We start from the raw sequence: 25611 nt of genomic DNA, 5'->3' as shown, positions 1-25611 counted from the left end.
TTTTTTGGACATCCTGATAATAATGAATTACAGTCGTCCAGCCTGGAAATAATAAATGCATGAACTAGTTTTTCAGCGTCACTCTGAGACAGGATATTTCTAACTTTAGAGATGTTGCACAAATGGAAGAAAGCAGTCTTACATATTTGTTTAATATCAAATCAAATCAAATCACTTTTTATTGTCACATCACATGTGCAGGCACACTGGCACAGCACATGCGAGTGAAATTCTTGTGTGCGAGCCCCACAAGCAACAGAGATGTGCAAACACAACAACACAAACGAGCAAAATGCAAGAATGGCCAACCTGAAACTAATAAATATATGTACAATATATAATAGTATATGCATTTCTGGATGTGTATACTAAATATTTTCCTACGTGTGTGTGTGTGTGTGTGTGTGTGTGTGTGTGTGTGTATACACATTTTTACAAATTAAATAGTAAAAAAATAAAATAAAATAATAATAATAATAATAATAATAAAATATATAAAATATACAGAGTTGAATATGTGCAAAACAAGTGGCATTTATATACAGTGTGGAGTGCATAATGTTGAAGTTCCAGTAGTGAAGCTGAGGTGTCTATGACGTGTTCAGCAGTCTGATGGCCTGATGGAAGAAGCTGTCTCTCAGTCTGCTGGTACGGGACCGGATGCTGCAGAACCTCCTTCCTGATGGAAGCAGTCTGAACAGTTTATGGCTGGGGTGACTGGAGTCCTTGATGATCCTCCCCGCTTTCCTCAGGCAGCGCTTCCTGTAGATGTCTTGGAGGGAGGGAAGCTCACCTCCAATTATCCGTTCAGAGCACCGCACTACTCGCTGGAGAGCTTTGCAGTTGTAGGCGGTGCTGTTGCCATACCAGGTGGTGATGCATCCAGTGAGGATGCTCTCAATGGCACAGTGATAGAAGGTCCTGAGGATGCGGGGGCTCATGCCGAATCTTTTCAGTCTCCTGAGAAAGAAGAGGCGCTGCTGCGCCTTCTTCACTGTTTTGTTTGTGTGTACTGACCACGTAAGATCCTCAGCCAGATGTACTCCAAGGAACCGGAAGCTGCTCACTCTCTCCACAGCAGCGCCGTTGATGGTGATGGGGGTGTGTACTTCTCTGCACCTCCGGAAGTCCACTATCAACTCCTTTGTCTTTGCGACGTTGAGGGTGAGATGGTTGTCTTGACACCAGTGGGTCAGGGCGCTGACCTCCTCCCTGTAAGCCGTCTCATCACCGTTGGTGATAAGACCCACCACTGTAGTGTCGTCCGCAAACTTCACAATGATGTTGGAGCTGTTAGTGGCCGTGCAGTCGTAGGTGTAGAGTGAGTACAGGAGAGGGCTCAGTACACACCCCTGTGGAGCACCAGTGTTCAGTGTGATGGGGGATGAGGTGATGCTGCCCAGTCTGACCACCTGGCGTCTGTCAGACAGGAAGCTAAGGATCCAGCTGCAGAGGGAGCTGCTCAGTCCTAGATCCTGCAGTTTCCTGTCCAGCTTCGAGGGAACGATGGTATTGAATGCTGAGCTGTAATCTACAAACAGCATTCTCACATACGTGTCTCTCTTCTCCAGGTGTGACAGGGCAGTATGTAGTGTCAGGGCTATGGCATCATCAGTGGACCTGTTGTGGCGGTATGCAAACTGTAGAGGGTCCAGTGAGTCGGGTAGTGCAGAGCAGATGAAGTCCCTGACCAGCTTCTCGAAGCATTTGCTAACGATGGGGGTCAGGGCTACAGGTCGCCAGTCGTTCAATGAGGAGATGGTGGAGGATTTGGGTACAGGGACGATGGTGGCCATTTTGAAGCAGGCTGGGACTACAGACAGAGAGAGGGAAAGGTTGAAGATGTGCGTGAACACTCCAGCCAGCTGAGCCGCGCATGACTTGAGGACGTGGCCGGGAATCCCGTCCGGACCAGTAGCTTTGCGTGCGTTCACCTTCCTGAAGCACTTCCGCACATCCTCCTCAGACACAGTGTGCGCACTGACGTCATCCGCGGTGCGCACACTGTCCGGTCTCGTGGTGTTCGCTGTGTCGAATCTAGCGTAGAATACGTTTAGATCCTCACACAGAGAGGCCGTGGTCTGCGGTGTGCTGGTTTTCCCTCTAAAGTCTGTGATCGTGTTTAGTCCCTGCCACATACTCCGAGGGTTGTCAAACTGTTGCTCCACCCTGTCCCTGTACTCACGTTTGGCTGCTTTGATCGTCTTCCGGAGTTGGTAATGTGCGTGTTTGTAGTCCGATGTGTTCGCGGAGGCAAAGGCGGTGTTCCGTGCCGCGCGAACATCTCCGTTAATCCAGGGTTTTTGATTTGGGAAGGATTTGACTGTTCTGGATGGGACGACATCTTCCACGCATTTCCTGATAAATCCACAGACTGAGTCTGTGTACTCATCAATGTCTCTGGCGGCCACGTGAAACATTTCCCAGTCCGCGTGATCAAAACAGTCCCGCAGCGCAGACTCCGATTGGTCCGTCCAACAGTGCACCGCCCTCCGGGTTGGAGCTTCCTGTTTCAGCTTCTGCCTGTAGGCGGGCAGGAGCAGGATGGAGCGGTGATCTGATTGGCCGAATGGGGCGCGGGGGAGGGCTTTGTACGCATCCCGGAAAGAGGTGTAGCAGTGGTCGAGTTGCCGGTTTCCACGTGTGTTGAAAAGGATGTGTTGATGGAGTTTTGGTGAGACTTTCTTCAGGTTTCCCTTATTAAAGTCTCCGGCTGTGATAAACGCTGCCTCTGGGTGTGCGGTTTCCTTGCTGCTGATCGCGCTGTACAGTTCCCTGAGTGCACGGTCAGTGTCGGCTTGTGGGGGAATGTAAACAGCCGTAATAATCACTGCTGTAAATTCCCTCGGTAGCCAGAATGGCCGGCACTTAATCATCAGGTACTCCAGGTCCGGTGAGCAGAAGGATTTGACCGGGTGCACGTTCGCATAATCACACCAGCTGTTGTTGATCATGAAACACACACCACCGCCTCTGCTTTTCCCAGTAAGATCCTGTGACCTGTCCGCGCGGTGCACAGAGAACCCCGGCAGTTGTATTGCGGAGTCCGGTACTTTGTCCGATAGCCAGACAAAGTAATATGTGCGTTGAAGGACATGTCCTGGTCAAAAATGACTCCAAGGTTCCTCACAGTGTTACTGGAAGCCAAGGTAATGCCATCCAGAGTAAGAGTCTGCTTAGATACCATATTTCCAAAAGTTGATTCTGTTCATCTGGACGTAGCGTTTTGTGTAAATAATGACTGAAACCAGCCCACTGAGGGAACAATGGGCTGGGAGGTCGGTTCCTTAATCATAATTATGCAAATTCTCATGACCATTGATCAACAACCACTGATCAATGTCCATGAGGACCATTCACAGAGAGTTGGGGAATAGCTTTCTTTAGGAGCCTTTCCAGCTTTGACAAAAGTCCAGCTGGGGTAACCACATTTACTCAGGGCCTTCTTGATGTTCTTCTGCCTCCCTGGCTGCTGTGTCAGTGGGGATGGTGATCGCTCTGTGTTGTAGCTTCTTGATAACACCCAGTTTGTGCTCCAGTGGATGATGAGAGTCAAACCTTAGATACTGATCCGTATGTGTAGGTTTACGGTACACGTCAGCTTTTAGATGTCCCCCATTACTGATGGAAATCTCACAGTCTAAGAAGGCTAACCTGCCACTTTTCATATCCTCCCTGGTGAATTTGATGTGTCGGTCCACTGAGTTAATGTGACCCATGAATTGTGGCACGTCCTGAGATTTGATTTTCACCCAGGTGTCATCCACATATCTGAACCAATGGCTTGGTGGTGTTCCAGGGTAGGATAGCAAAGCCCTCTTTTCCACTTCTTTCATGTACAAATTGGCCACAATGGGTGAAACTGGGAGCCCATGGCACACACATGTTTCTGCCTGAAGAACTGACCCTTGTATGTGAAGTAGGTGGAATGAAGACACAGTTCAAACAAACTTGGTCGATGCTGAGAGTGGTCCTGCTGCTGAGGTTGGGGTCATCCTGTAATCTCTTATGAACTACCTCCAACACTTCTGTGACTGGGATGCAAATGAAGAGAGATGTAACGTCGTACAAGACCATGGTTTCATCTGCCTCCATGATGACATCTCTCACCTTCTCAACAAAATCCAGGGTGTTCTGGATGTGGTGTTCAGAGCTGCCCACCAGCGGGTTGAGGATCAAAGCCAGAAACTTGGAGATGTTATAGGTGACCGAGTTGTTCATACAGACAATCGGTGTTAAAGTTGCACCCTGTTTATGTATTTTCATTGTTCCTTCAGTGGGCTGGTTTCAGTCATTATGCACATGTACTGTTTATAAGATTGAAACCTGCAGTCAGCTGAGACTGAAGAAGCCACTTGGATGATGACGAAACGTTTCTCTCCCTGAAAACGCTACGTCCAGATGAACAGAATCAACTTTTGGAGATTTACTTATCTGGGTGATTGAGCCTGCATCAAGACGTTAGATACCATATTTCTAAGATTTTCAGGGCCGAGTACAATAACCTCAGTTTGATCTGAATTAAGAAGCAGAAAGGCTTTATGTCTTTAAGACATAAAGACCTGGATTCATGGACAGATAGAGCTGGGTGTCATCTGATGATACTGCCTAAGGGAAGCATGTATAATGTAACTTAATAGAGGTGGTATAGTTCTTGAAGTGTTTTCACAGACCTGTGTGTGTGTGTGTGTGTGTGTGTGTGTGTGTGTGTGTGTGTGTGTGTGTGTGTGTGTGTGTGAGACTCCTGTGAAGAACACAACTGTTGTTTCCAGAGTACAAACACTGATAGAAACTAAGTGTTCTGTGTTCAGTTAGAACTAAAACAGTTTATGTCGAGTTTTCTGAAAGTCAGTTTTTGTGGTGTTTTAATGAAGTTGATCGACTGTGAAGGTTCTCAGTCATCCAGGTCATCGTAGTCAAAGGAGCTTGCAAAGAAAAGCGTCTGGACTTCTTTAAGTTACTTGAAGACGTTTCACCTCTCATCCGAGAAGCTTCTTCAGTTCTAAGGTCAAATGGTGGAGAGTCCCAGATATAAACCTAGTGGGAGTTTCCCCCCACAGAGGGACAAAAGGACCCCCTGATGATCCTCTAATCGCCTGAGCCAAGGTGTAAACTGGGTGTGGGTCCCAATCAGCCAGAGTTTCGGGTGAGCTCATTGTGAAACCTGGCTCCACCTTATCATGCGATTTCCTGAGGTCAGATGGCCCAGGATGTGAGTGGGCGTTAAGGCGTCTGGGAAGGGATCTCAAAACTGGATTATAGATGGCAGAGAGTTGGTGTCGTAAACCCCGCCTCTGTTCAAAGATGGTTGCTCACAGTGGACATAGATGCTTCTTTCACTCCTCTTTCAAACCATCTGTCCTCTCTGTCCAAAATGTGAACATTGGCATCCTCGAAAGAGTGACCTTTGACCTTTAGATGCAGATGGACTGCTGAGTCTTGTCCTGTGGAGGTGGCTCTTCTGTGTTGTGCCATGCGCTTGTGAAGTGGTTGTTTGGTCTCTCCAATGTAGAGGTCTGAGCATTCCTCGCTGCACTGTACAGCATACACCACATTGTTAAGTCTGTGTTTTGGCGTTTTGTCTTTCGGGTGAACCAGTTTCTGTCTGAGCGTGTTGCTGGGTCTGAAATGCACCGGGATGTCATGCTTGGAGAAAACTCTCCTGAGTTTCTCTGATACACCGGCTACATAGGGGATGACAATGTTGTTGTGTCTGTCCTTCTTATCCTCCCTCGCTGGTGTCTGATCTTCTTTTCTGTGCCTCTTTGCTGACTTTAAGAACGCCCATTTAGGATAGCCGCACGTTTTGAGTGCTTCCTTTACATGTGTGTGTTCCTTCTTATTTTCCTTCAGGCTTAGAGGGAACACGTTCTGCCCGGTGGTGTAGGGTCCTAATTACTCCAAGTTTGTGTTACAGAGGGTGATGGGAGTCAAAGAGGAGGTACTGGTCCGTGTGTGTGGGCTTCCGGTAAACTTCGATGTTGAGTTTGCCGTTCTCTTCAATGTCCACAGCGCAGTCCAGGAAAGGCAAACAGTCGTCCTTTGTGTCTTCCCTGGTGAACTTGATGTTTTTATCCACAGCGTTAATGTGCGCAGTGAAGGATTCCACTTCTTGTGTCTTGATTTTGACCCAGGTGTCGTCTACATATCTGTACCAGTGGCTGGGTACTCTTCCTTTGAAAGAGCCAAGAGCCTTCCTTTCCACTTCCTCCATGTAAAGGTTGCTACAATAGGTGACACGGGGGAGCCCATGGCACAGCCATGTTTTTGTCTGTAAAAGCCTTCGTTGTACTTGAAATATGTAGTGGTGAGGCAGAGGTCTAACAGTGTGCAGATCTGATCGGGTGTGAAGTTGGTCCTGTCTTCCAATGAGCTGTCTTCTTGTAGTCGTTTTCTGACAGTCTCCACGGCCTCCGTGGTGGGTATGCAAGTGAAGAGAGAGACTACATCAAAGGACACCATGGTTTCATCTGGATCCAGGGTAAGTTTCTGGACCTTGACGGTGAAGTCGGTGGAGTTCTTGATGTGGTGTGGGGTGTTCCCCACGAGAGGAGCAAGGATGGTAGCAAGGTGTTTAGCAATGTTATAAGTGGCTGAGTTTATGCTACTGACTATGGGTCTGAGTGGGACAGCTTCCTTGTGGATTTTAGGAAGTCCGTAAATGCAGGGTATGGCATCCCCTGGGTAAAGGCAGTGATATGTAAGGCGGTCAATGATTTTGTCCTTTTCAAAGTCTTGAAGAAAAGCGATAACTTTATTTTTGTAGCTGCTTGTGGGGTCTCGCTTTAGGGCTTCGTAGGTATTGTTGTCACTGAGGAGAGTAGTGATCTTTGTGTGGTAATCTGTAGTGTAGTAATCTGTAGTGTCCACCATTTGACCTTAGAACTGAAGAAGCTTCTCGGATGAGAGGTGAAACGTCTTCAAGTAACTTAAAGAAGTCCAGATGCTTTTCTTTGCAAGCTCCTTTGACAATAAAGTTGATCATTTCTCTCGTGGAGAGTTTTAATGGATCTGACAGGTTTCCCGAAGTTGCTAAAGTTTCCTTAAATGTCGGTAGAGCTTGATCTGTCTTTTTCTGTCGATGCCCTTATAATGGTCAGACTGAGGTTTTAATGAGATGTTCATGAGGCTTTAAATCAGCACAGGAGCAATCAGGCAGCTCCTCCTCCTGACTGTCACATACAGAATGAAGTATCTGATATTTGTATGTCCTTTAAAATTCTTTGGTGGTCGATGGTGAACAGGATTTTTTTTTATTCAGGGATAAGTAGGTGACAGCTACCTAGAATTATATATTTTTTAAAATATTATATCTCATGTTATTTCCCTTTCTTGTCTTCCTTTATGTCTTTTACCTGCGTATAGGATTTAATAGCAGCTCTGACAGGAGGAAATGAACGATCAGTTTAATGTCAAACTAAAGTTACAGCCTCCACACACAGACGGAGAGTTAATAAAAGTGAAGGAGAGTGTGATGGAGGAGAGGCATAGGTGACCTTTATGTGGAGCTGAATAATGAATCAACAGATGGGCAGAAGAAGAGCCGAGCAGTTTAATGTGTCGGCTTGTATGTGAACTGAAATCCAGCCAATTATCAGCAACAATCACGAACAGCAAAGCTCACAGCAGCAATTCTGCAACAACAAGAGTTGATCTTCATCCCATTTTCCTTTTTACGAACACATGCATTACTGATTCTCCCAAAGGTTCCTTTGACCGGACTTCTCAGCTGGAGCCATGGTCAAAGCTGCAGGATCCACAAACAGCTGATCCTGCTTTTCCCATAATCCAAACTGATAATGCCTCGCTTCAGTGCCAGCATCACAGTAAACATGTGACTCTGTTTTACAAGATCTGTTTACGGTTCAACCTGTCTGTCTGTAGTAAATACCAGGTGGTGGTGGAAGAGGAGCGCCCCCGCAGGCAGACCAGAGGCACTGCAGAGATTCTGCGCTGTTATCCAGTGCCCATTCACTTCCAGAACGCCACGCTGCTGGACTCCCAGTATTACTTCAGCGCTGAGCTTCCAATGAGCGAGCTGAGGGCGCCCATGCCCTTCTGTGTCGGTCAGTGACACATTCAGTCATTCACTCAGTCAATCAGTCAATTAGTTAGTCAGTCAATGGGTCTGTCAGTTATTGACTCAGTCAGTTGGCGAATCAGTCTGTGAGTCTCTTAATTAGTGAGTTAATAAACGAGTCAGTCAGTGATCCAGTCAATCATTCACTGAGTCAGTCTGTGAGTTCATCAGTGAGTCTGTTTACCTTTGTGTTTGTACAGGTGACAACAGGACCTACAGTGGTTACTGGAATGCTCCCCTCCTGCCTCATAAGAGTTATGGGATTTACTATCAGGCTGTCAGCACTGCCAATGGGGTGAGTTCACCTGTTTACAGGTAACACAACCAACACAGTGGAATTCAAATCATTTAAATCAGCTGGATCAGCTGTCATCGGCTCCTGTCTGCAGTCTACCATGGATATTCACGCAGATATCAATGGATCACTATGAGACTGAAGACTGAACCTGACTAAGTTGTTTTTATTGATTGATGCTAACTAAGTCGTGTTTTTGTTATAAGGTAACAATAAGGCAGAAGAAGAAAGTTTGAGAGAGACAGGAACTCCATAGTATGAATTCCCTGAGGCTTTCACACATTAACTAAAGACAGTATTTTAGTTGGTGTAGACTCACATCTTAGGAATGAACAAAGGGCATGCAGCACACATAAATTACATTTTTTTTAAAAAGGAAATGTATTCAAAACCAAGGTCGGTTGTAAGAGGGTCTGTGTTGGATGTAGAAGCCACGTCCGAAGCTCACTCTGACTCCTCTGTCTTTGTATATGCGTGTGTATATGTAAGCACGTATCTCCAAAAACTTGATTCTGTTCATCCTGACGTAGCGTTTTGTGGGAGAAACGTTTCATCATCATCCAGGTGACGTCTTCAGTCTCAGCTGACTGCAGGTTTCAATCTTATAAACAGCACATTTGCATAATGACTGAAACCAGCCCACTGAGGGAACAATGGGCTGGGAGGTCAGTTCCTTAATCTTAATTATGCAAACTCTCATCATCATTGATCAACAACCACTGATCAATGTCCATGAGTCCCATTCACAGAGAGTTGGGGAATGGCTGCAATCACAGCATTGTAAGATGGTGACAGATGTACCCTTAGGCCACTCCTCCATTCAGAGATGGTCTTTCCCTTTTCACGTAAATGGCCTCCTGGATCTGCTGGAGCTTTCTTTAGGAGCCTTTCCAGCTTTGACAAAAGTCCAGCTGGGGTAACCACATTTACTCAGGGCCTTCTTGATGTTCTTCTGCCTCCCTGGCTGCTGTGTCAGTGGGGATGGTGATCGCTCTGTGTTGTAGCTTCTTGATAACACCCAGTTTGTGCTCCAGTGGATGATGAGAGTCAAACCTTAGATACTGAACAAGAACTGTATGTGCAGGTTTATGGTACACGTCAGCTTTTAGATGTCCCCCATTACTGATGGAAATCTCACAGTCTAAGAAGGCTAACCTGCCACTTTTCATATCCTCCCTGGTGAATTTGATGTGGTTTGAGGGCGGAGTCAAGGAGGCCATTTACGTGAAAAAGACCATCTCTGAATGGAGGAGTGGCCTAAGGGTACATCTGTCACCATCTTACAATGCTGTAATTGCAGCCATTCCCCAACTCTCTGTGAATGGGACTCATGGCCATTGATCAGTGGGTTTTGGTCAGTGGTTGTTGATCAATGGTCATGAGAATTTGCATAATTATGATTAAGGAACTGACCTCCCAGCCCATTGTTCCTTCAGTGGGCTGGTTTCAGTCATTATGCAAATGTACTGTTTATAAGATTGAAACCTGCAGTCAGCTGAGACTGAAGACGTCACCTGGATGATGACGAAACTTTTCTCCCACAAAACTCTACGTCCAGATGAACAGAATCAACTTTTGGAGATTTACTTACCTGGATGATTGAGCCTGCATCAAGATGTAAGCATGTAAGCAAACTGCAGATAGTCAGATTAACAGCAACATTATTTTGTCTTTATCTGCCATTGTAGAAATTCATTTCATGTAAACAATAAAGTGGCACACTGTGTGATAATCTCCACCCTGATAGGACTTTTTTAAACATGTGTTTTCAGTGACCCAAAAGCTCCTGAACCTGACCGAGTCATTTTTAGTACCTGTTGTTTTTGTGCCTGAAACAAAGCTTCTCTGAGACTGTGCGGTAAAAACAGACTGCCAGGCAGCTTTGAACCTTCATCTTTGGTTTCTGTATGAGTTTGTGGTGGATTATTCTGAATACCAGATGATGATGATGAAGATGACAATAATGTTGTCTTGAGGAAGAGAATTCACTTTAAATCCAGACTAATATTTTACTTGTGTTAGCTCAGGTGTTTACCTAAGCATTCCGGGGTTAAACCAGTTGTGCACAGAGTGTTTATCAGAGAGCAAACACTCTGGCTTTTATTTTAAAAAGTGGCAGGTGTCAAGATATCCAATCACAGCGTGCAGCCGAGCCCAACGGCGGCGTGCGACAGAGCAACGCTTCCCCTTTTAACAAAGGTTCCACATGATTCTGCTCTGTTCTGTCAATTTGAACACTTTCTCTGTTCTTCCTGTCATAAAACCAGATGAGTGAGACCGAGACCACACACACACACACACACACACACACACACACACACACACACACACACACACACACACACACACACACAAACACACACACACACACACACACAGCTGTTTAATAGGGGTGCAGAAAGTTTCAGCAGCCTGACCAGTGACACTAATAGGCTACAGTGTGTGTGCGTGTGTATGCCATATATGTGTGTAATGAAAAGACAAATTTTAACAGTTACACACACATATTGTATTATGTTGGGTGTTAATTATTGATGCTGGGAGGTTTAATTTGTATGTGCGTGTCTGTGTGTTGAATAATGCAGCAGCTGTAGTGCTTTTTACTGTCGCCTCGCTTTGCTCTGTGTGTGTGTGTGTGTGTGTGTGTGTGTGTGTGTGTGTGTGTGTGTGTGTGTGTGTGTGTGTGTGTGTGAGGATGAATATTCATGAGCTCTTGTGGTTAATTTGTCGGCTGTTTGTTAAAACCAGAAAGACACAAGATGTTCTTGCTCGCCTTTCACCAAAACCTGCCTCACGCAGTGTGTGTGTGTGTGTGTCTGTGTTATATGTGAGTGTGTGTTGGCTGGTAAATGCCAGCACAGGCACTGATCCACAGCAATTTGCCTTCTGTCCGCTCTGTTTACGATGAGTGTGTGTGTGTGTGTGTGGGTAGTTGCCAGATGTGACAGCTAATATGTCGGCATTTGTGTTGACAGGAAACTAATTTGCTCTTCTCTCCAACAGGAGACAAAGATCGACTGTGTGCGAGTGGCCACTAAAGGTAAGAGCCTGCATTTTACTTTGAAATTTATTCAGTACCAGTTGGACCCTTTTCATTTTATTTTGAAAAATTATAATCAGAAAAATTCTGTATGTACCTTTTCATTAGCTGCATGTGAAAGGTAAATGTGCAAGGTCTTATTTTGAAAATGGTTATAGACATTTGATTAAAGGTACAAATGTAATTTTTATTTTGAAAGTTTATGTTGTTAAATGTGAAATTCTACAAAATGATGTTGGTGGCAGTACAGTTTAATTTGAAAGGTTATAGAATACATTTTAGTGAACACAAGGTCCCATTTCTATAAGATTCGTAAAAGTCTTCCTTAATATTTATTTTGAAAGGTAGTTTGTATCATTTTATTTTGAAAAGTGTGTAGTTGTTGGAGTTGTAGGCTAATGGTTCTAGAGGTATAATGGCTCACAGATGGCTGCTTGTCCCTGACACCTATCCTCCAATCAGAGGAGGACCATGGACTCATGTCCTCGACACACACACACACACGCACAGAGAGAGAGCTCTGTGCTACGCTAATATCAGGCTAAACCCAGGCTAATGACGGGGCCTGTATGGGTGTCCAGAGAGCACAGCACAGCTAAACAAAAACACTGTTATCTCCCCTGATGGACATCCAGGATCAACCAGACACACACACACACACACACACACACACACACACACACACACACACACACACACAGTAATCGACTGTTCTGGCTTTAATCAGCTCTTATTGGAGCTCGTGTTTCTGCTGGCTAACAACACCATATGCTGATTGGCTCTGTCGGTCCCTACGTACCTGTCAGTCATACTTTAGTGGCCAACCCCAGGGGGTAGGACCCCCCCCCCCCCCCCCCCCCACCCACCATATTGCCTTTTAGAGTACCCATGATGCCTTGCAGCACTAACAGAGCTGCTGTGATGTGAACGGCTGCTGAATGTTAAAACACACCGAGACAGCAGAAAGTAAAGGTGTAAAATGAAACATGATACCGCCTCTGTGAGCGTGTGAAGCAGGCGTGACGTTTAAATGCAGCCAGACAGAAAAAAGACTCACTTCCTTCCATCTCTGCACACGATCAACTCCACCTTATTTCAAAAGAACAAAGGAGAAATGCTGCACCCTCAATTATGAAGCGTGTGGAGAGAAACGCACATTTGAGCTGACATTCAGCCTCACGTTAATGATGATTTTTATTCCAATAATAACTTTATGTTTCATCAGCAATAACCAAAAATGCTCATAAAAATACATACATGAGAGAAAATATCAATGTGTCAATAATAACAGCACGAAGAAAAACACAGGTTAAAACTCCTGTTTTATCACACCTGTACCGCACCTCGGGTTAGCGGTTGATCTTTGGACTTCATGCTTGCTGTCTCTGATATCAAACAGGGACAGGATTATGTTTGTGGACACCTCAGATTGTGAATCCAGTAATTGAGAACGAGGTGATGCAGGAGCTTCACGTCAGTGCCGCAGGTGCATCTGCTGAAACTCTGTGACGAGTTTGACTCTGAGCTAAATCGGAGTCAGAGTAAGTTTTCTGGAGAACGAGACGACGTAGGATTTTGAACCTGATATCGTGGGTGTGTCCACCAGGAGCCTGAGCGGCGGTGCTGGAGGTTACAGTTTTTTTTGTTTTTGTCTTTTATGATTGGTTATTGTGCACATGAATCCCGTTTACACTCTTTGTTCTGTCCTTCATAATCACTGACTTTATTGTCGATGAGTCATATAAGCAGTTCTTTGGCCTGCATGCAGGAGCTGTTCTCAGTCAAATATAAACCAGCATCATTTTTTGGACCTGATTAGTGTCCAGTATAAAACCATTCATGGCCCAGCAGAGACCCTTCACTAAGTCAGACTCAACATTCATGATCTGTATGCACTGACTGATCGCCATGGTAACACCGTGAGTATATGTATATACACTGATTGATCCTTTTTTAATAAACACATTTTTTCTAACTGACCTCTGTGAGTGCGATGAACACATGGTTAGGAGATTCCTGTTCTTTCTCTGCTTCTGCTGCTTGATTGATTGATTAATAACATCTGATCACTGATTGGCTGATTAACGAGCTTCTCTTCCAGGTATGTTTAGGTGAACAGCGCTCTGCTCTCCTCTGTTTGGCTCACAGTTCAGTTTAAATCAGTTTGGACTGAAGAAGAAGACTAACAGGGGTTTGCTGCAGTAAATCAATACTGATCTATAATCAATAGGCAGCGAATCAGTCAGACCTCAGCAGGAGAAAGGTCGTGTCTTCAGGTACACCCAGTTTATGATTGGTTACCTGTACAGGAAGGAAAGAGGTGATGTCATTCTGGGAAGGTCAGAGTGTTTCCATAGCAACCAAATGTCGTCTCTTAGTAACCCCGATCAACAGTTACAGTTCAACATTAACCTTTTATTAAAGCCTCTTAAAACAAACACTAGCTTTTTCATGTAGGATTTTATATTCCCATAGTCAGGTGAAGTGTTTTGGATGGCTGTGGCTTACAGAAGTCCACGAGGAAGACTGCTGACCTCACAGCTGTCCAGATGATGATGATCAGCATCCTGCAGGAGGGTGAGTGCACAGAAGGTCACCGCTAAAAAGGTCAACTGTTCTCACAGGGGTGGGAGTGGAAAGTTCACCGGGAGGGAACAGTGGAGGAAAAGGTGCACAGACAGCAGAGGACTGTGAAGAAAAGTCCACTTGAGAACTTTCAACAAGCATCAGCAATTGCCAGGTGAAGAGGAAGGAGCTCCAGCCCTGGTACCAGAGACAATGAACCTCTCACTGGGCTGATCAGCAGGAGAACTGCTTTGAACTCGGTGCAGGAGTCTGGAGGAGGAGGGCAGAGACTCAGGTTCAGGTCAGAGCCAGGTGTTACAGCACTTCATGCTTCTGTCTGCTGAGAGCTTTTTTTTGCTCACCACCTGACCAGGTTGTTACTGTTTCACCCAAATCTCAGAGAAACCTCTGATCCAAAGATCCCGGTGAGCTAAAGGCCTCCATCAGAGCAGCGTGAGCTTCCGCAACTTCAAAGAATTTAAGGGAAGCACTCACAGATGGGACACCAACCAAAGCAGTGAAAGTTATGTGAATGTGATGGACAGAGCCGCTGTCCTCGCGGCTTCAGGCAGGATGTGGAGCTGCTCGGCTCGAGCTCAGCTGCAAGCGGAGCGACGCCGATCAGCAGTTTAAAGCTGCCACCAAGAGTTCTTCACACGATCAGAGCATTCAAGTGACTTTATTTAAACCCAGATGAGTGCAGCGTTTCCTGCTTTATTGATAACAATGATAATGATAATAATGAGACAGCAGGTGGAAGCACTGGGTCAAAATAAGGAGACGACTCGAGTCACAAACGCTGAGTGCTGTGTGCTGTGTTAGCATTGTGTTAGCGCTGTGTTAGCGCTGTGTTAGCATTGTGTTAGCGCTGTGCTGTGACAGGAGAGCAGGGCGCTGTGTGTTACTAATGTTTCTGCTGCAGTACAGACCTGCCATCTCTCTCTCTGTCTGTCTGCATGCCTTCCTGGATGAATAGCCGCTATAATCGTCACCCAGCTCACCACGCCCTACATTCGCATCGCCCCGGCAGCAGGCGACAAGCAGCTAACAGGTCAGCACACACACGCTGCACACACACAGACTCACACTGACTGGAATCTCTGGCTTTAATGGCTTTATTGGATTAATAATTTCTAATAAGAGAGGCGCTCATGTCTGTGGAGCTCAAACATGACTGAACAGGAAATGATGTTGTGATCTTTCTGACTGTTTGGCCTGTGACGCGTCACACTCGGCACGAATCAAAGTAAAATAAATGACCCCGAAACACATCTGAACAAAGATGGAGGTGACTCTGTCATCGTTTGATTTGCAGTTATAGAGATTGACAGACCACGTGACTTTCGCGCATTGCATGCCGGTAACTCATGGCAAAACAATCCAAGTACTGCATCAAATGCAAGCATTTGCAGCACCGCAAAACGTTCATTCTTCGGTTCCAATAAATTCTTGCTTTTTCTTTGCCCCCCAAAAAGGTATGTACAAAACAAAGGAGAACAATGCCGGTCCGTACAAAGACAGACTTAATGAAAAGTCAAAGAAAAGATACGAGGAAAAAAATCAAACCAGTGAAAGTGTTAGATCCTTACGAGCACACAGAGGGAGAAAAGACGTCAGCGTGCTGCCCAACTTTCACCACGCTCATATTTATAATTATACGGTTCTTGGAGTGAGTGCATACACTCGTGAAGTTTAGTAACTTCAGGTCACTGCAACAAGCCCAGGTACAGTTTACCGACGGATGGGTGCAGGACCTTGAAATGCACCGTGTAGAAAGTAAAGACCATCGTACATATCATAAGTTTACCAGTCTCACAAATCGTCTTCATAAATACACATTCGTTAACCGTTTATTAATAGGACCTTTGAGCTCAATGGTAATTAATTAGTAGTAGAAATAATTTCTGGTACCCATCACAGAAATGTAGCAGTGACAATAATATTGTATGCTGTAATCGTACTGGGCAATTAGTGATACAGAACAACTGTTTTATCCTGTGAATAAAAGTATATGTTTTTGTCAGTGTACCATAATAACAGAAGCGAAACACAATATTGCGTCAGGACAATTTACTATTTATGCACAATAAATAAAGGAGCATAGCACGACAATTTCTGTTCAGCGCCAGACTTGCTTGTAACCTATATCACCAATTATGTTAAGAAAAATGACGCATTAACTACAACAGCAGACTGACCTTTGTGGGAATGCTTGGAGCAGACTAACCTGTGAGCTGGAGTGTTCTGGGACGTTATATTTGCTCTTTGAATGGCTGCAATCCAGTCGCGTCTTTGTTACCTCGGAAACATGGCTCGAACTATTTCTCTTCAACGACGTAATCCGATAACAACCGATCTCTTTACCCGTCGGCTTCCCGTGGCTGTCATGCGACCGGCTATTGCAGTTAATAATACAACAGCTTCTTGACATTTTTGTGTTTCTTTTTATCGCTGTATAACTGATTTCAATTGAAAGCCTGCGTGCGCTAGTACCTCTTGCCACGAGTTCCCAGAATTCTTTGCGGTTTTACCCCTGAGTGACGTCACATTTTCAATCTCTATTCCCATCTTTAAAAATCTCAGATCAGCCCAAAAACTGTAGAATTGTGTTTCATAGTCAGTCCAGCAGAGGGCACCGAGCTAACAATGCAGCAGTTGATGACCGAACCCTGCTTGGATCTACTGCTGCCACCCAGCTGCAGGTCCGTCAGCTCAGGTCTCAGCTGAAGGTAACAGCACTTCCTATTCTCGTGTTAAGCATTCATGGAACCTCAGGGTCCTGCTAATCTGTAACCGGAAGGTTGCCGGTTCGATCCCCCTGCTCTTTCTGTCCTGGTCATTGTGTCCTTGGGCAAGACACTTCACCTACCGCCTACTGGTGTTGGCCAGAGGGGCCGGTGGCGCGATATGGCAGCCTCGCTTCTGTCAGTCTGCCCCAGGGCAGCTGTGGCTACACCTGTAGCTACCTCCAACAGTGTGTGAATGTGAGAGTGAATGAATAGTGGAATTGTAAAGCGCTTTGGGTGCCTAGAAAAGCGCTATATAAATGCAATCCATTATTATTATTATAATAACGCGCTGCAGGTTCTGTAGAAGCAAGGCGGTCAGACAACGGCTGCAGAGGCTCTGTAGGTATGTCCCAATTCTTAGGCTGCATCCTCCTGAGGCCGTATTTGAAGGCCGATAACATCACAGCGACGCAACGAAGGCTGTCCCAATTCGTAGACTCGTCCGAGTCCGGCCGACAAATGCGTCCCCCTTTTCCCCAGATTTGAAGGATGGGTCGGATATATCCTTCGTGGCCATATCCCAGAATTCATAGCACGGCCCAGCCAATTCCAATTTCCAACAATGATGGCCGCTACTAAGTTTTAAAATTACTCTTATTATTCTTTCTGGGTCACAAAATAAACGTTTAACATATTTTCAGGCAAGAATGTAGCTGTGTAAACTTCAAATATCTGCTTGGTTTATCAAGACATTGCATATTTGCAAGTGCTCCGACGTTTTCGGAGACGTCTGTTACCCACCAGCTCGAGGCTCACTAAAACCGTCAAGAACAGCGAACTCCCAGCACATCGTTTTCAAACCCCCTTTCGCTACGAATATGTGATATATAAGTCACTCAGATAACTTAAAAATTTAAATTTTTGGCTTTTTTCAGTGTTTTCTTTGTTCCTTGATAAATCGGTTTGGCTGAGATTAAAGTTATAGTTATCACACAGCTGAATAAACGTCAAACTGATTAAACAGAAGTGTGAGATAGTCGAGAGTTTACGCCAGTATCCTGTTATATTTTAGATAGCAAGGAGCAGACGGCCGAGTTTATTAACCCTTTAAGACCTACCATAGAACCAAGTCCGCCAAAGCTTATATTATATTTTTACATGTTGTAGTGCCATTTTTGGGAGCATTTCAAGTTGATATACATTAATACAACCATTATAACCCAACTTTTAATAATATGTATGCGTTAAGTGCATAGTAATTACATAAATTGCAAAAAAGTGAAATAAAGTAAAAATTTAAAATCATTTTTTGTTTTTTTTAACATATATTTCTAGTTAGAGAAATTTAAGAGGCTTATCCCTCAAAACTGTAAATACAAAAAAGTTGCACAAAATAGTTTCCCACCACAGGAAATTTATTTCAAATGTCTTCATAGTTTTATTTTTGAAATACACCAATTTTTATATACTGCAGGAAAAACGAAAATAAATATTATAATGAAAATCTGCAAAAAGCAGCATATGCATCAAAAGAAACTATTTCCAGCAGTGCAATATGAGTCCTAAGCATCCCAGAAACGACACAGAAAGTCATAAAGTCAAACATAACTTTGAAAAACACCAGTATAGGCTCATAAGGCCCTGATGGTAAAAAAAAACTACATTTCCGCAAAATGACGTCACTTCCGGTTTCGGGCAGGTCATGGCGGACATGCGATAGTTCGCGCTGATGGACGTAGGAAGTGTTACAAACAGCTGATCGAATCGGCAAAGGGTGTTTCTGGAATATTATGTTTTTGTTGCTGCAAGTGCTTTTTATGCAGTTTTTGCAAAGCTATATGTGGAAGGAAACCGTGACCGAGGACAAGCTGATGGCATAAGATGTAAGTACAACTTCTCCGGTTTCATATGCAAACAAATTATTGCGCTAGCTTACATGGTTGCAGTGCTACCGGGATTTAAAAATAGTTATGTAAAACGGAGCGTGCCCGCTCCAACTGGCTTTAAAGGGTTAAACTCCACCGAGGCAGCGGTGACGCAAATCTGAAGTCTAGACCGTCCCATTTCACAGCCGTTTACTTCCAGCCTATCCGGCCCACCTAGACCATGAAGGCCGGGTCCTCCGAAGCCTGTGGTCTATGAATTGGGACACAGCTTGTGTGTGTGAGGCCGAGGGTCTTTTGAGAGTCCCAGAGTCACACACAGAAGGATTATTCTCACTGTGAGTCATGCTAAGCTGCACTGCTCGAGTCCAAGAATATCAACACAACACAGAAACAAGGAAGAGTTTACATCATCTGGAGATAAACCTCAGGGAGGGCAAAGCCATGATTGTGTGTCTGTGAGTCTGTGTGAGTGTGTGTGTGCGTGTGTGGACTGAACAGGTACACACACACACACACACACACACAAACACAGATTCACAACTCACAGAAAATTACATTTAAATATTTACCAGCCTGAAAGTGGAAACTTTCAACACACACACACCAACTGTGTGTGTGTGTGTGTGTGTGTGTGTGTGTGTGTGTGTGTGTGTGTGTGTGTGTGTGTGTGTGCTACCAGCAGTCCTCAAATACTAACAGCTGTTCGCCTTGTATCCACACACTGAAGCACACACAAACACCTCCCACGCAGCGTGACTGGCTGAAGCCCTGAAGCAGAAAACAGCTTCACTTTCACATAAAAACAGCTTCTCCATGGCCCGCTGTGACACACATGCAACAACACATACATACAAACTACACACACGCCACACACAAGGAGACACACAGATAAATTCTGTCTTCAAAGCAGTGTTTTGATAGCCTTTAAACTGAAAACAGCAGCTCTCTGCCTCCAAGGGGGGATACTGTGTGTGTGTGTGTGTGTGTGTGTGTGTGTGTGTGTGTGTGTGTGTGTGTGTGTGTGTGTGTGTGTGTGTGTGTGTGTGTGTGTGTGTGATGAAACAGGAGGGAGCTGATAGTCGAGTTCGTCTGACCTTGAAGAGACGAAATGAAAACAGAAAATAAAAGAAACCAGTTCAGTAAACTGCAGCTGAACTGGTTTCATAGATCAGACATGAAGATTATTAAATATTAGGTCTCTCTCCTCCAAGTCTCTGTTAGTACATGACTTCAATTTCAATTCAATTCAATTTTATTTATATAGCACCAAATCACAACAAAAGTCGCCTCAAGGCGCTTCATAGATACAGAGAAAAACCCAACAATCATATGACCCCCTATGAGCAAGCACTTTGGCGACAGTGGGAAGGAAAAACTCCCTTTTAACAGGAAGAAACATCTGGCAGAACCAGGCTCAGGGAGGGGCGGCCATCTGCTGCGACCGGTTGGGGTGAGAGAAGGAAGACAGGATAAAAGACATGCTGTGGAAGAGAGACAGAGGTTAATAACAGATATGATTCAATGCAGAGAGGTCTATTAATACATAGTGAGTGAGAAAGGTGACTGGAAAGGAAAAACTCAATGCATCATGGGAATCCCCCGGCAGCCTACATCTATTGCAGCATAACTAAGGGAGGATTCAGGGTCACCTGGTCCAGCCCTAACTATATGCTTTAGCAAAAAGGAAAGTTTGAAGCCTAATCTTGAAAGTAGAGATAGTGTCTGTCTCCTGAATCCAAACTGGAAGCTGGTTCCACAGAAGAGGGGCCTGAAAACTGAAGGCTCTCCCTCCCATTCTACTTTTAAATACTCTAGGAACAACAAGTTAATAATGATCAACAAATCGATTTACTCTGCCTTACAGAACCCTGGTTGCAGCAGGATGATTATGTTAGTTTAAATGAGTCAACACCCCCGAGTCATTCTAACTACCAGAAATCTCGAAGCACAGGTCGAGGGGGCGGTGTGGCAGCAATTTTTCACACCAGCCTATTAATCAACCAAAGACCCAGACAGACTTTTAATTCATTGGAAAACTTAATGCTTAGCCTCGTCCACCCCAGCTGTAAAACTCAGAAACCAGTCTTGTTATTATATATCGTCCATCTATCTACATAACTGTCTAGATACTTATGTTGCTACATACATTCCCTGTGTAGGTACCTCTTAGAGTTTAAGTTTATTTTTTTCTTCTCTTATCCTAAAGGAATTTTAATGTAAAAATCTACATGCTGCTAACAGAGAGATGTCAAACTGTATTTTATTGTTCTGGTAACAGTGACAACAAAGATCTATTCTATTCTACTCTTTCTTTTAAAAAAAAAAAGATTTATTGATTTTTTATTTTGGAATACAAACAGCAACAAATCAGCACAGCCAAATACAAATAAGAAGAAGAGAAGAAGAAAAAAACAGATACATGAGCAGTGTTGGGTAAGTTACTTTAAATTTGTAACTTAGTTACATTACTAGTTACTGCTATCAAAAGTAAAATGGTAAATGGCCTGCATTTGTATAGCGCTTTTCTAGTCCATAGGACCCCAAAGCGCTTTACACTACATTCAGTCATCCACCCATTCACACACACATTCACACACTGGCGATAGCAAGCTACATTGTAGCCACAGCTGCCCTGGGGCGCACTGACAGAGGCGAGGCTGCCGGACACAGGCGCCACCGGGCCCTCTGACCACCACCAGTAAGTAACTCAGTTACTTTAAGTTACTCGTTACTTTCAAAGTAACTAGTTACTAGGGAAAGTAACTTTGGTTTCACCCAGAATTCTCTTATTAATGTGTTGCTTCCCTAACGGGATTCCCAGCAAGGATGCCAGTCTTCTAGCTTGCTTTCATGTTAGCAGTATACTGCCACAAGTGCACTGTGCCACCTAATGACCTGAACCTAAAATGGTTAAAATGGCAGTGTGAGTGCAAGTTAATGATGAAATAAATGAAACTATATTAGAAACTAACAATGTTTGTTTATGTGTCACTTTTTTATCAGTCTGTTTAATCTTTTTCTATTGTTTCAACCCTCTGCAAATGCAAACACATCATTTTGGGGTTGATACAGCAGTGCTATAAATCTAATCATTGTACGTAGTATCACTAGGAAGAAGCAGTGGATCACAAAACACGACATACAGTGTGTTGAAACTTTTGAAAGATGTATTTATTTTTGCCATTTAAATGGGGAGAAAGTATGTTTTTAGCAGTGCCAACATTAAACTGTGCCTCAGACCATTTAGGAGCTGTAGGTATCAAAGTGCAAAACATATAGTGCAAAAATGGTTTAACATAAACACAGTGAGGTTTGTCCATTCTTTGTAAACTTAACTGCTGAACTGTGCCAACTGGAGACCTCATGTTTAGTAATAAAAGTATTTTCAGGAAAGGGAAGAGAAATCAAATAAATAATAAGTATTTTCAGCCTCATAAACAGTCAAACCAAAATAATATTTCCTCCATACCGGCCATGTCGATAAATAAAATATAATTGCATTTTAAGTGCTTCAGTGGTCTAAGTTTCACTTGGAAATATTAACATGCTTGACCTTGTAGAGCACCACTGAAGGCAACACATCATCATCATATCAGCACTACTCAACTTCCATCAAACCAACAATTGTACCTCAAGAGGAGAAGCTCCTCAAACTTATGATCGGACAACCTGTTCCTCTTTGGAGTGAGAATCAGGTTTCCCAGCCTGAAAAGCCTTTAAACTGGGGCACTTGAAGGAGTGGCTGCATTAAGTTTAAGAAAGAGTTTCTTTATCATCGGGAAATGCTTCAGAGAGTCTAACCCTGTTGCTCCTGATTTGAGGTACTCGGCTACCTCAGCTTCAACAGTGGCATATATGTCCTCATTTTCTTCAAAGGAGAAGATCCTCTTAGCTAGAACCCGGGTGCTGTGTTGTCTTGGTGGTGCGGGTACCTGGTTGTAGCTGATCTTGCTCAGGGAGAAGTTTTCGACACTCTACCAACAGACGTCCCTTTGCGAGGTCCTTCCGCACTTGGTCATGTAACCAACGAAGCTTAAATTTTGGTAGTGTCACAGCAGCCAGCAAAGCATCTTCACTTCCAAGGACATGTGCAAACCTTGTTTTGCAATGCATTGTTTCAACATTAAATTAACTAGAAAAATTTGCATTTCCTGCGAAAATGCTGTGTGGATGCTTTAAAGCTGAAGCTGTCTGCTAAAACTATCCGAAAAAGCTGAAAAGTTGCAGAAATTATAAAAACTTTGCAGAAGCAAAGGAACTTTGCTAAAATGTAATAACTTAGCAGAACTGCAATATCTTAGAGGAAACATAATACTTGGCAGAAATACAGTAGCATAGCAGAACTTAGCAGAAATATTGTAACTTACCAGAAACATAACTTCTCAAAAATACAAGAATTTAGGAGAAATAGTATAAGATAACAGAAAGAATATATTTAACCAAAAATACTTAAACATTACAGAAACACTATGATTTGGAGAATTGTACAACATAGCAGAAATACTGTGATTTTCCAGAGACACTGTGATGAACTATGAATATTGTAATTTTGAATTAATACTATGTTTCAGCACAAATACTCTGGTTTAGCACAAATATTATAACATAGCAGAATTACAATTATATAGCAGAAATGCTATATTTAGAAAGAAAAAATATAATATAGTATAAATACTATGATTCAGCAGAAATACTACAATATAGCATAATACAATGCCAGACATCCTCTGCACACGGCCATAAACAACCAGAAGAGTCTGTTCAGTGACAGGTTGCTTCTCCCAAAGACAAGAACTAACAGACTTAAAAACTCCTTTGTCCCACACGCCATCAGACTGTTTAACTCCTCTCTGGAGGGGAGAGGGAGGGGAGACAGGAGGACAAAGGAGGGGGGAACAACTAAGCTGTAGTGCCTCTTCACCTCACTGTACAATACCTTGTGCAATACTTTTTGTAAATAGTCAACAGTGCAATAGACTCAATACTTGAAATGTGCAATTCACTTGTATTTTTATTTTTATTCCTATTTATTCTATTTATCCCCTTTGTATATTTTATTTATATTGTCTCTGTATTTATATATGTGTGTGTGTGTGTGTGTGTGTGTGTGTGTGTGTGTGTGTGTGTGTGTGTGTGTGTGTGTGTGTGTGTATTATATATATATATAATATTCTGTAACTCTGTAACTTCTGTCGGTGCTGTGCTTTTTTTGGAAATCGAATTTCCCAGAGGAACCCACCCGAGGGATTAATAAAGTTCTATCTAATCTAATCTATCTCTAATAACAATGATTTAGAACAAATACTATGATTGAGCAGAATAGTAATAACTGAAGTGAAAATACTAGAAAAGTAAAATGACAAGCTGAAAAAAAACGGAACATGGTTAAGCTCCCTCAAAACCAATTGTTCACCTGTGAAAAAAAAGAAAAGTAAATTTGGAAAAAAACCAATAGATAAACACAAAATCAAATATGGATACAGAAATGTACAGAGAGAGAGACACACACAGGGTCTATGCCAGTCAACCATTCTGAATATATTATATTTTTATCCATCAATGAGATGCTGCCCTAAAGAGGGTCTCTCTCTCTCTCTCTCTCTCTCTCTCTCTCTCTCACACACACACACACACACACACACACACACACACACACACACACACACACACTCAGCAGCAGCAGCAAGTGAACAGGGGCTGTTAACAGCGTGTTTCTAAGTCAGTCAAACAGCTGTGAGCGGCTCAATTTGAATCCACCAATCAGAGAGGTTGTGTACTTTTTCCCCGCCAAAACTGGTGAACCAAGTGCAGGGTTTTACGCACAGGGAAACAGGTTTTTTGCAGTCTATTTGTCATATTGAGGATTTCCCTCAAACAAACGGCCAGAATTACTTAACCTTAGGGGCTAGAACTGTCATTCTTACACCGTTTTGTTCAGAAGGGATGGGGGAATCCTTAAGTGTTGACTATTTAAAATAAAAATATGAATTATTAGAGATATATGACACAGATGAATGGTTGGCTTAGAAGCCATGAAGGCCCCAATTTGCAAATTTTAATGTCCCAGCCCTCAGATATGATTGGCTGGTTGGGAAGCCATGTAGTCCTCAATATGCAAATTTTAATGTCCCAGCCCTCAGATATGATTGGCTGGTTGGGAAGCCATGTAGTCCTCAATATGCAAATTTGAATGTCTCAGCCCTCAGATATGATTGGGAAGCCGTGCAGGCCCTGATATGTAAATTTGAATATTACAGTCCTCACAGAGGATTGACTCCCTGGGGACCTGCCAGAAATATATCAAAATACTATGATTACCCAGAAATACTACATTTAGTAGAAATACTATGTTTTAGCACAAATACTCTAAAATGGCAGAAATACTATAATTAAGCAGAAATACTATATTAAGCAATAATTGTATAAAAAGCAGAAATACTGTACTATGATTTGGTAGAAAAACTATAATTAATCAGAAATACTATATTTGGCAGAAATACTATGTTTTAGCAGAAATACTATATTTAGCACAAATCTTATAAAATATCAGAAATAGTATGATTTAGGAGAAATACTAAAAAGCAGCAGAAATGCTATGATTTAGCACAATAGTAATAACTTAAATAGAAAAATTGGAAAAGCAAAATGGACAGCTGAAAAAATGCTGAACATGATAAGGGTCCCTCAAATATACTTGTTAAATGAAAAAAAATAACAGCCACACAATCACATATATGAACACATATGGAAACACACATGCACAGACAGACACACACACAAGATCCAATTCTATGGGCTCAACATGTGGTCATAAATATTTTGTACTTGTAAAAAAGATTTGTGTGTGCCTAAAAAAGATTTGTATGTGTAAAAAGAATTTGTGTGTGCGTAAAAAAGATTTGTATGTGTAAAAAAGATTTGTGTGTGCGTAAAAAAGATTTGTGTGTGCGTAAAAAAGATTTGTATGTGTAAAAAAGATTTGTGTGTGCGTAAAAAAGATTTGTATGTGTAAAAAA

At 43.2% G+C, this 25611-nt stretch overlaps 1 protein-coding gene across 11 annotated transcripts in view; it reads left to right on the top strand.

The window, feature by feature from the left end:
- LOC101480758 (receptor-type tyrosine-protein phosphatase mu) overlaps positions 1-25611 on the top strand; it is a 222954-nt gene that overhangs the window by 104275 nt on the left and 93068 nt on the right. For 8 of the 11 annotated variants that reach the window (XM_076888607.1, XM_024803712.2, XM_076888605.1 and 5 more), the window contains exons 15-18: positions 7885-8066; positions 8281-8375; positions 11379-11415; positions 14957-15031. In XM_076888607.1, coding sequence (XP_076744722.1) covers positions 7885-8066; positions 8281-8375; positions 11379-11415; positions 14957-15031 — 389 coding nt within the window. The remainder of the gene's footprint in view (positions 1-7884; positions 8067-8280; positions 8376-11378; positions 11416-14956; positions 15032-25611) is intronic. The other 3 variants (XM_024803717.2, XM_024803716.2, XM_024803718.2) reach the window with 1 other exon arrangement.

This window comes from Maylandia zebra, linkage group LG9, assembly GCF_041146795.1.
Source record: "Maylandia zebra isolate NMK-2024a linkage group LG9, Mzebra_GT3a, whole genome shotgun sequence".
NCBI classification, from domain to species: domain Eukaryota; kingdom Metazoa; phylum Chordata; class Actinopteri; order Cichliformes; family Cichlidae; genus Maylandia; species Maylandia zebra.
Note: the sequence above shows the minus strand (reverse complement) of the source record. Positions and strands in the feature narration are given on the sequence as shown.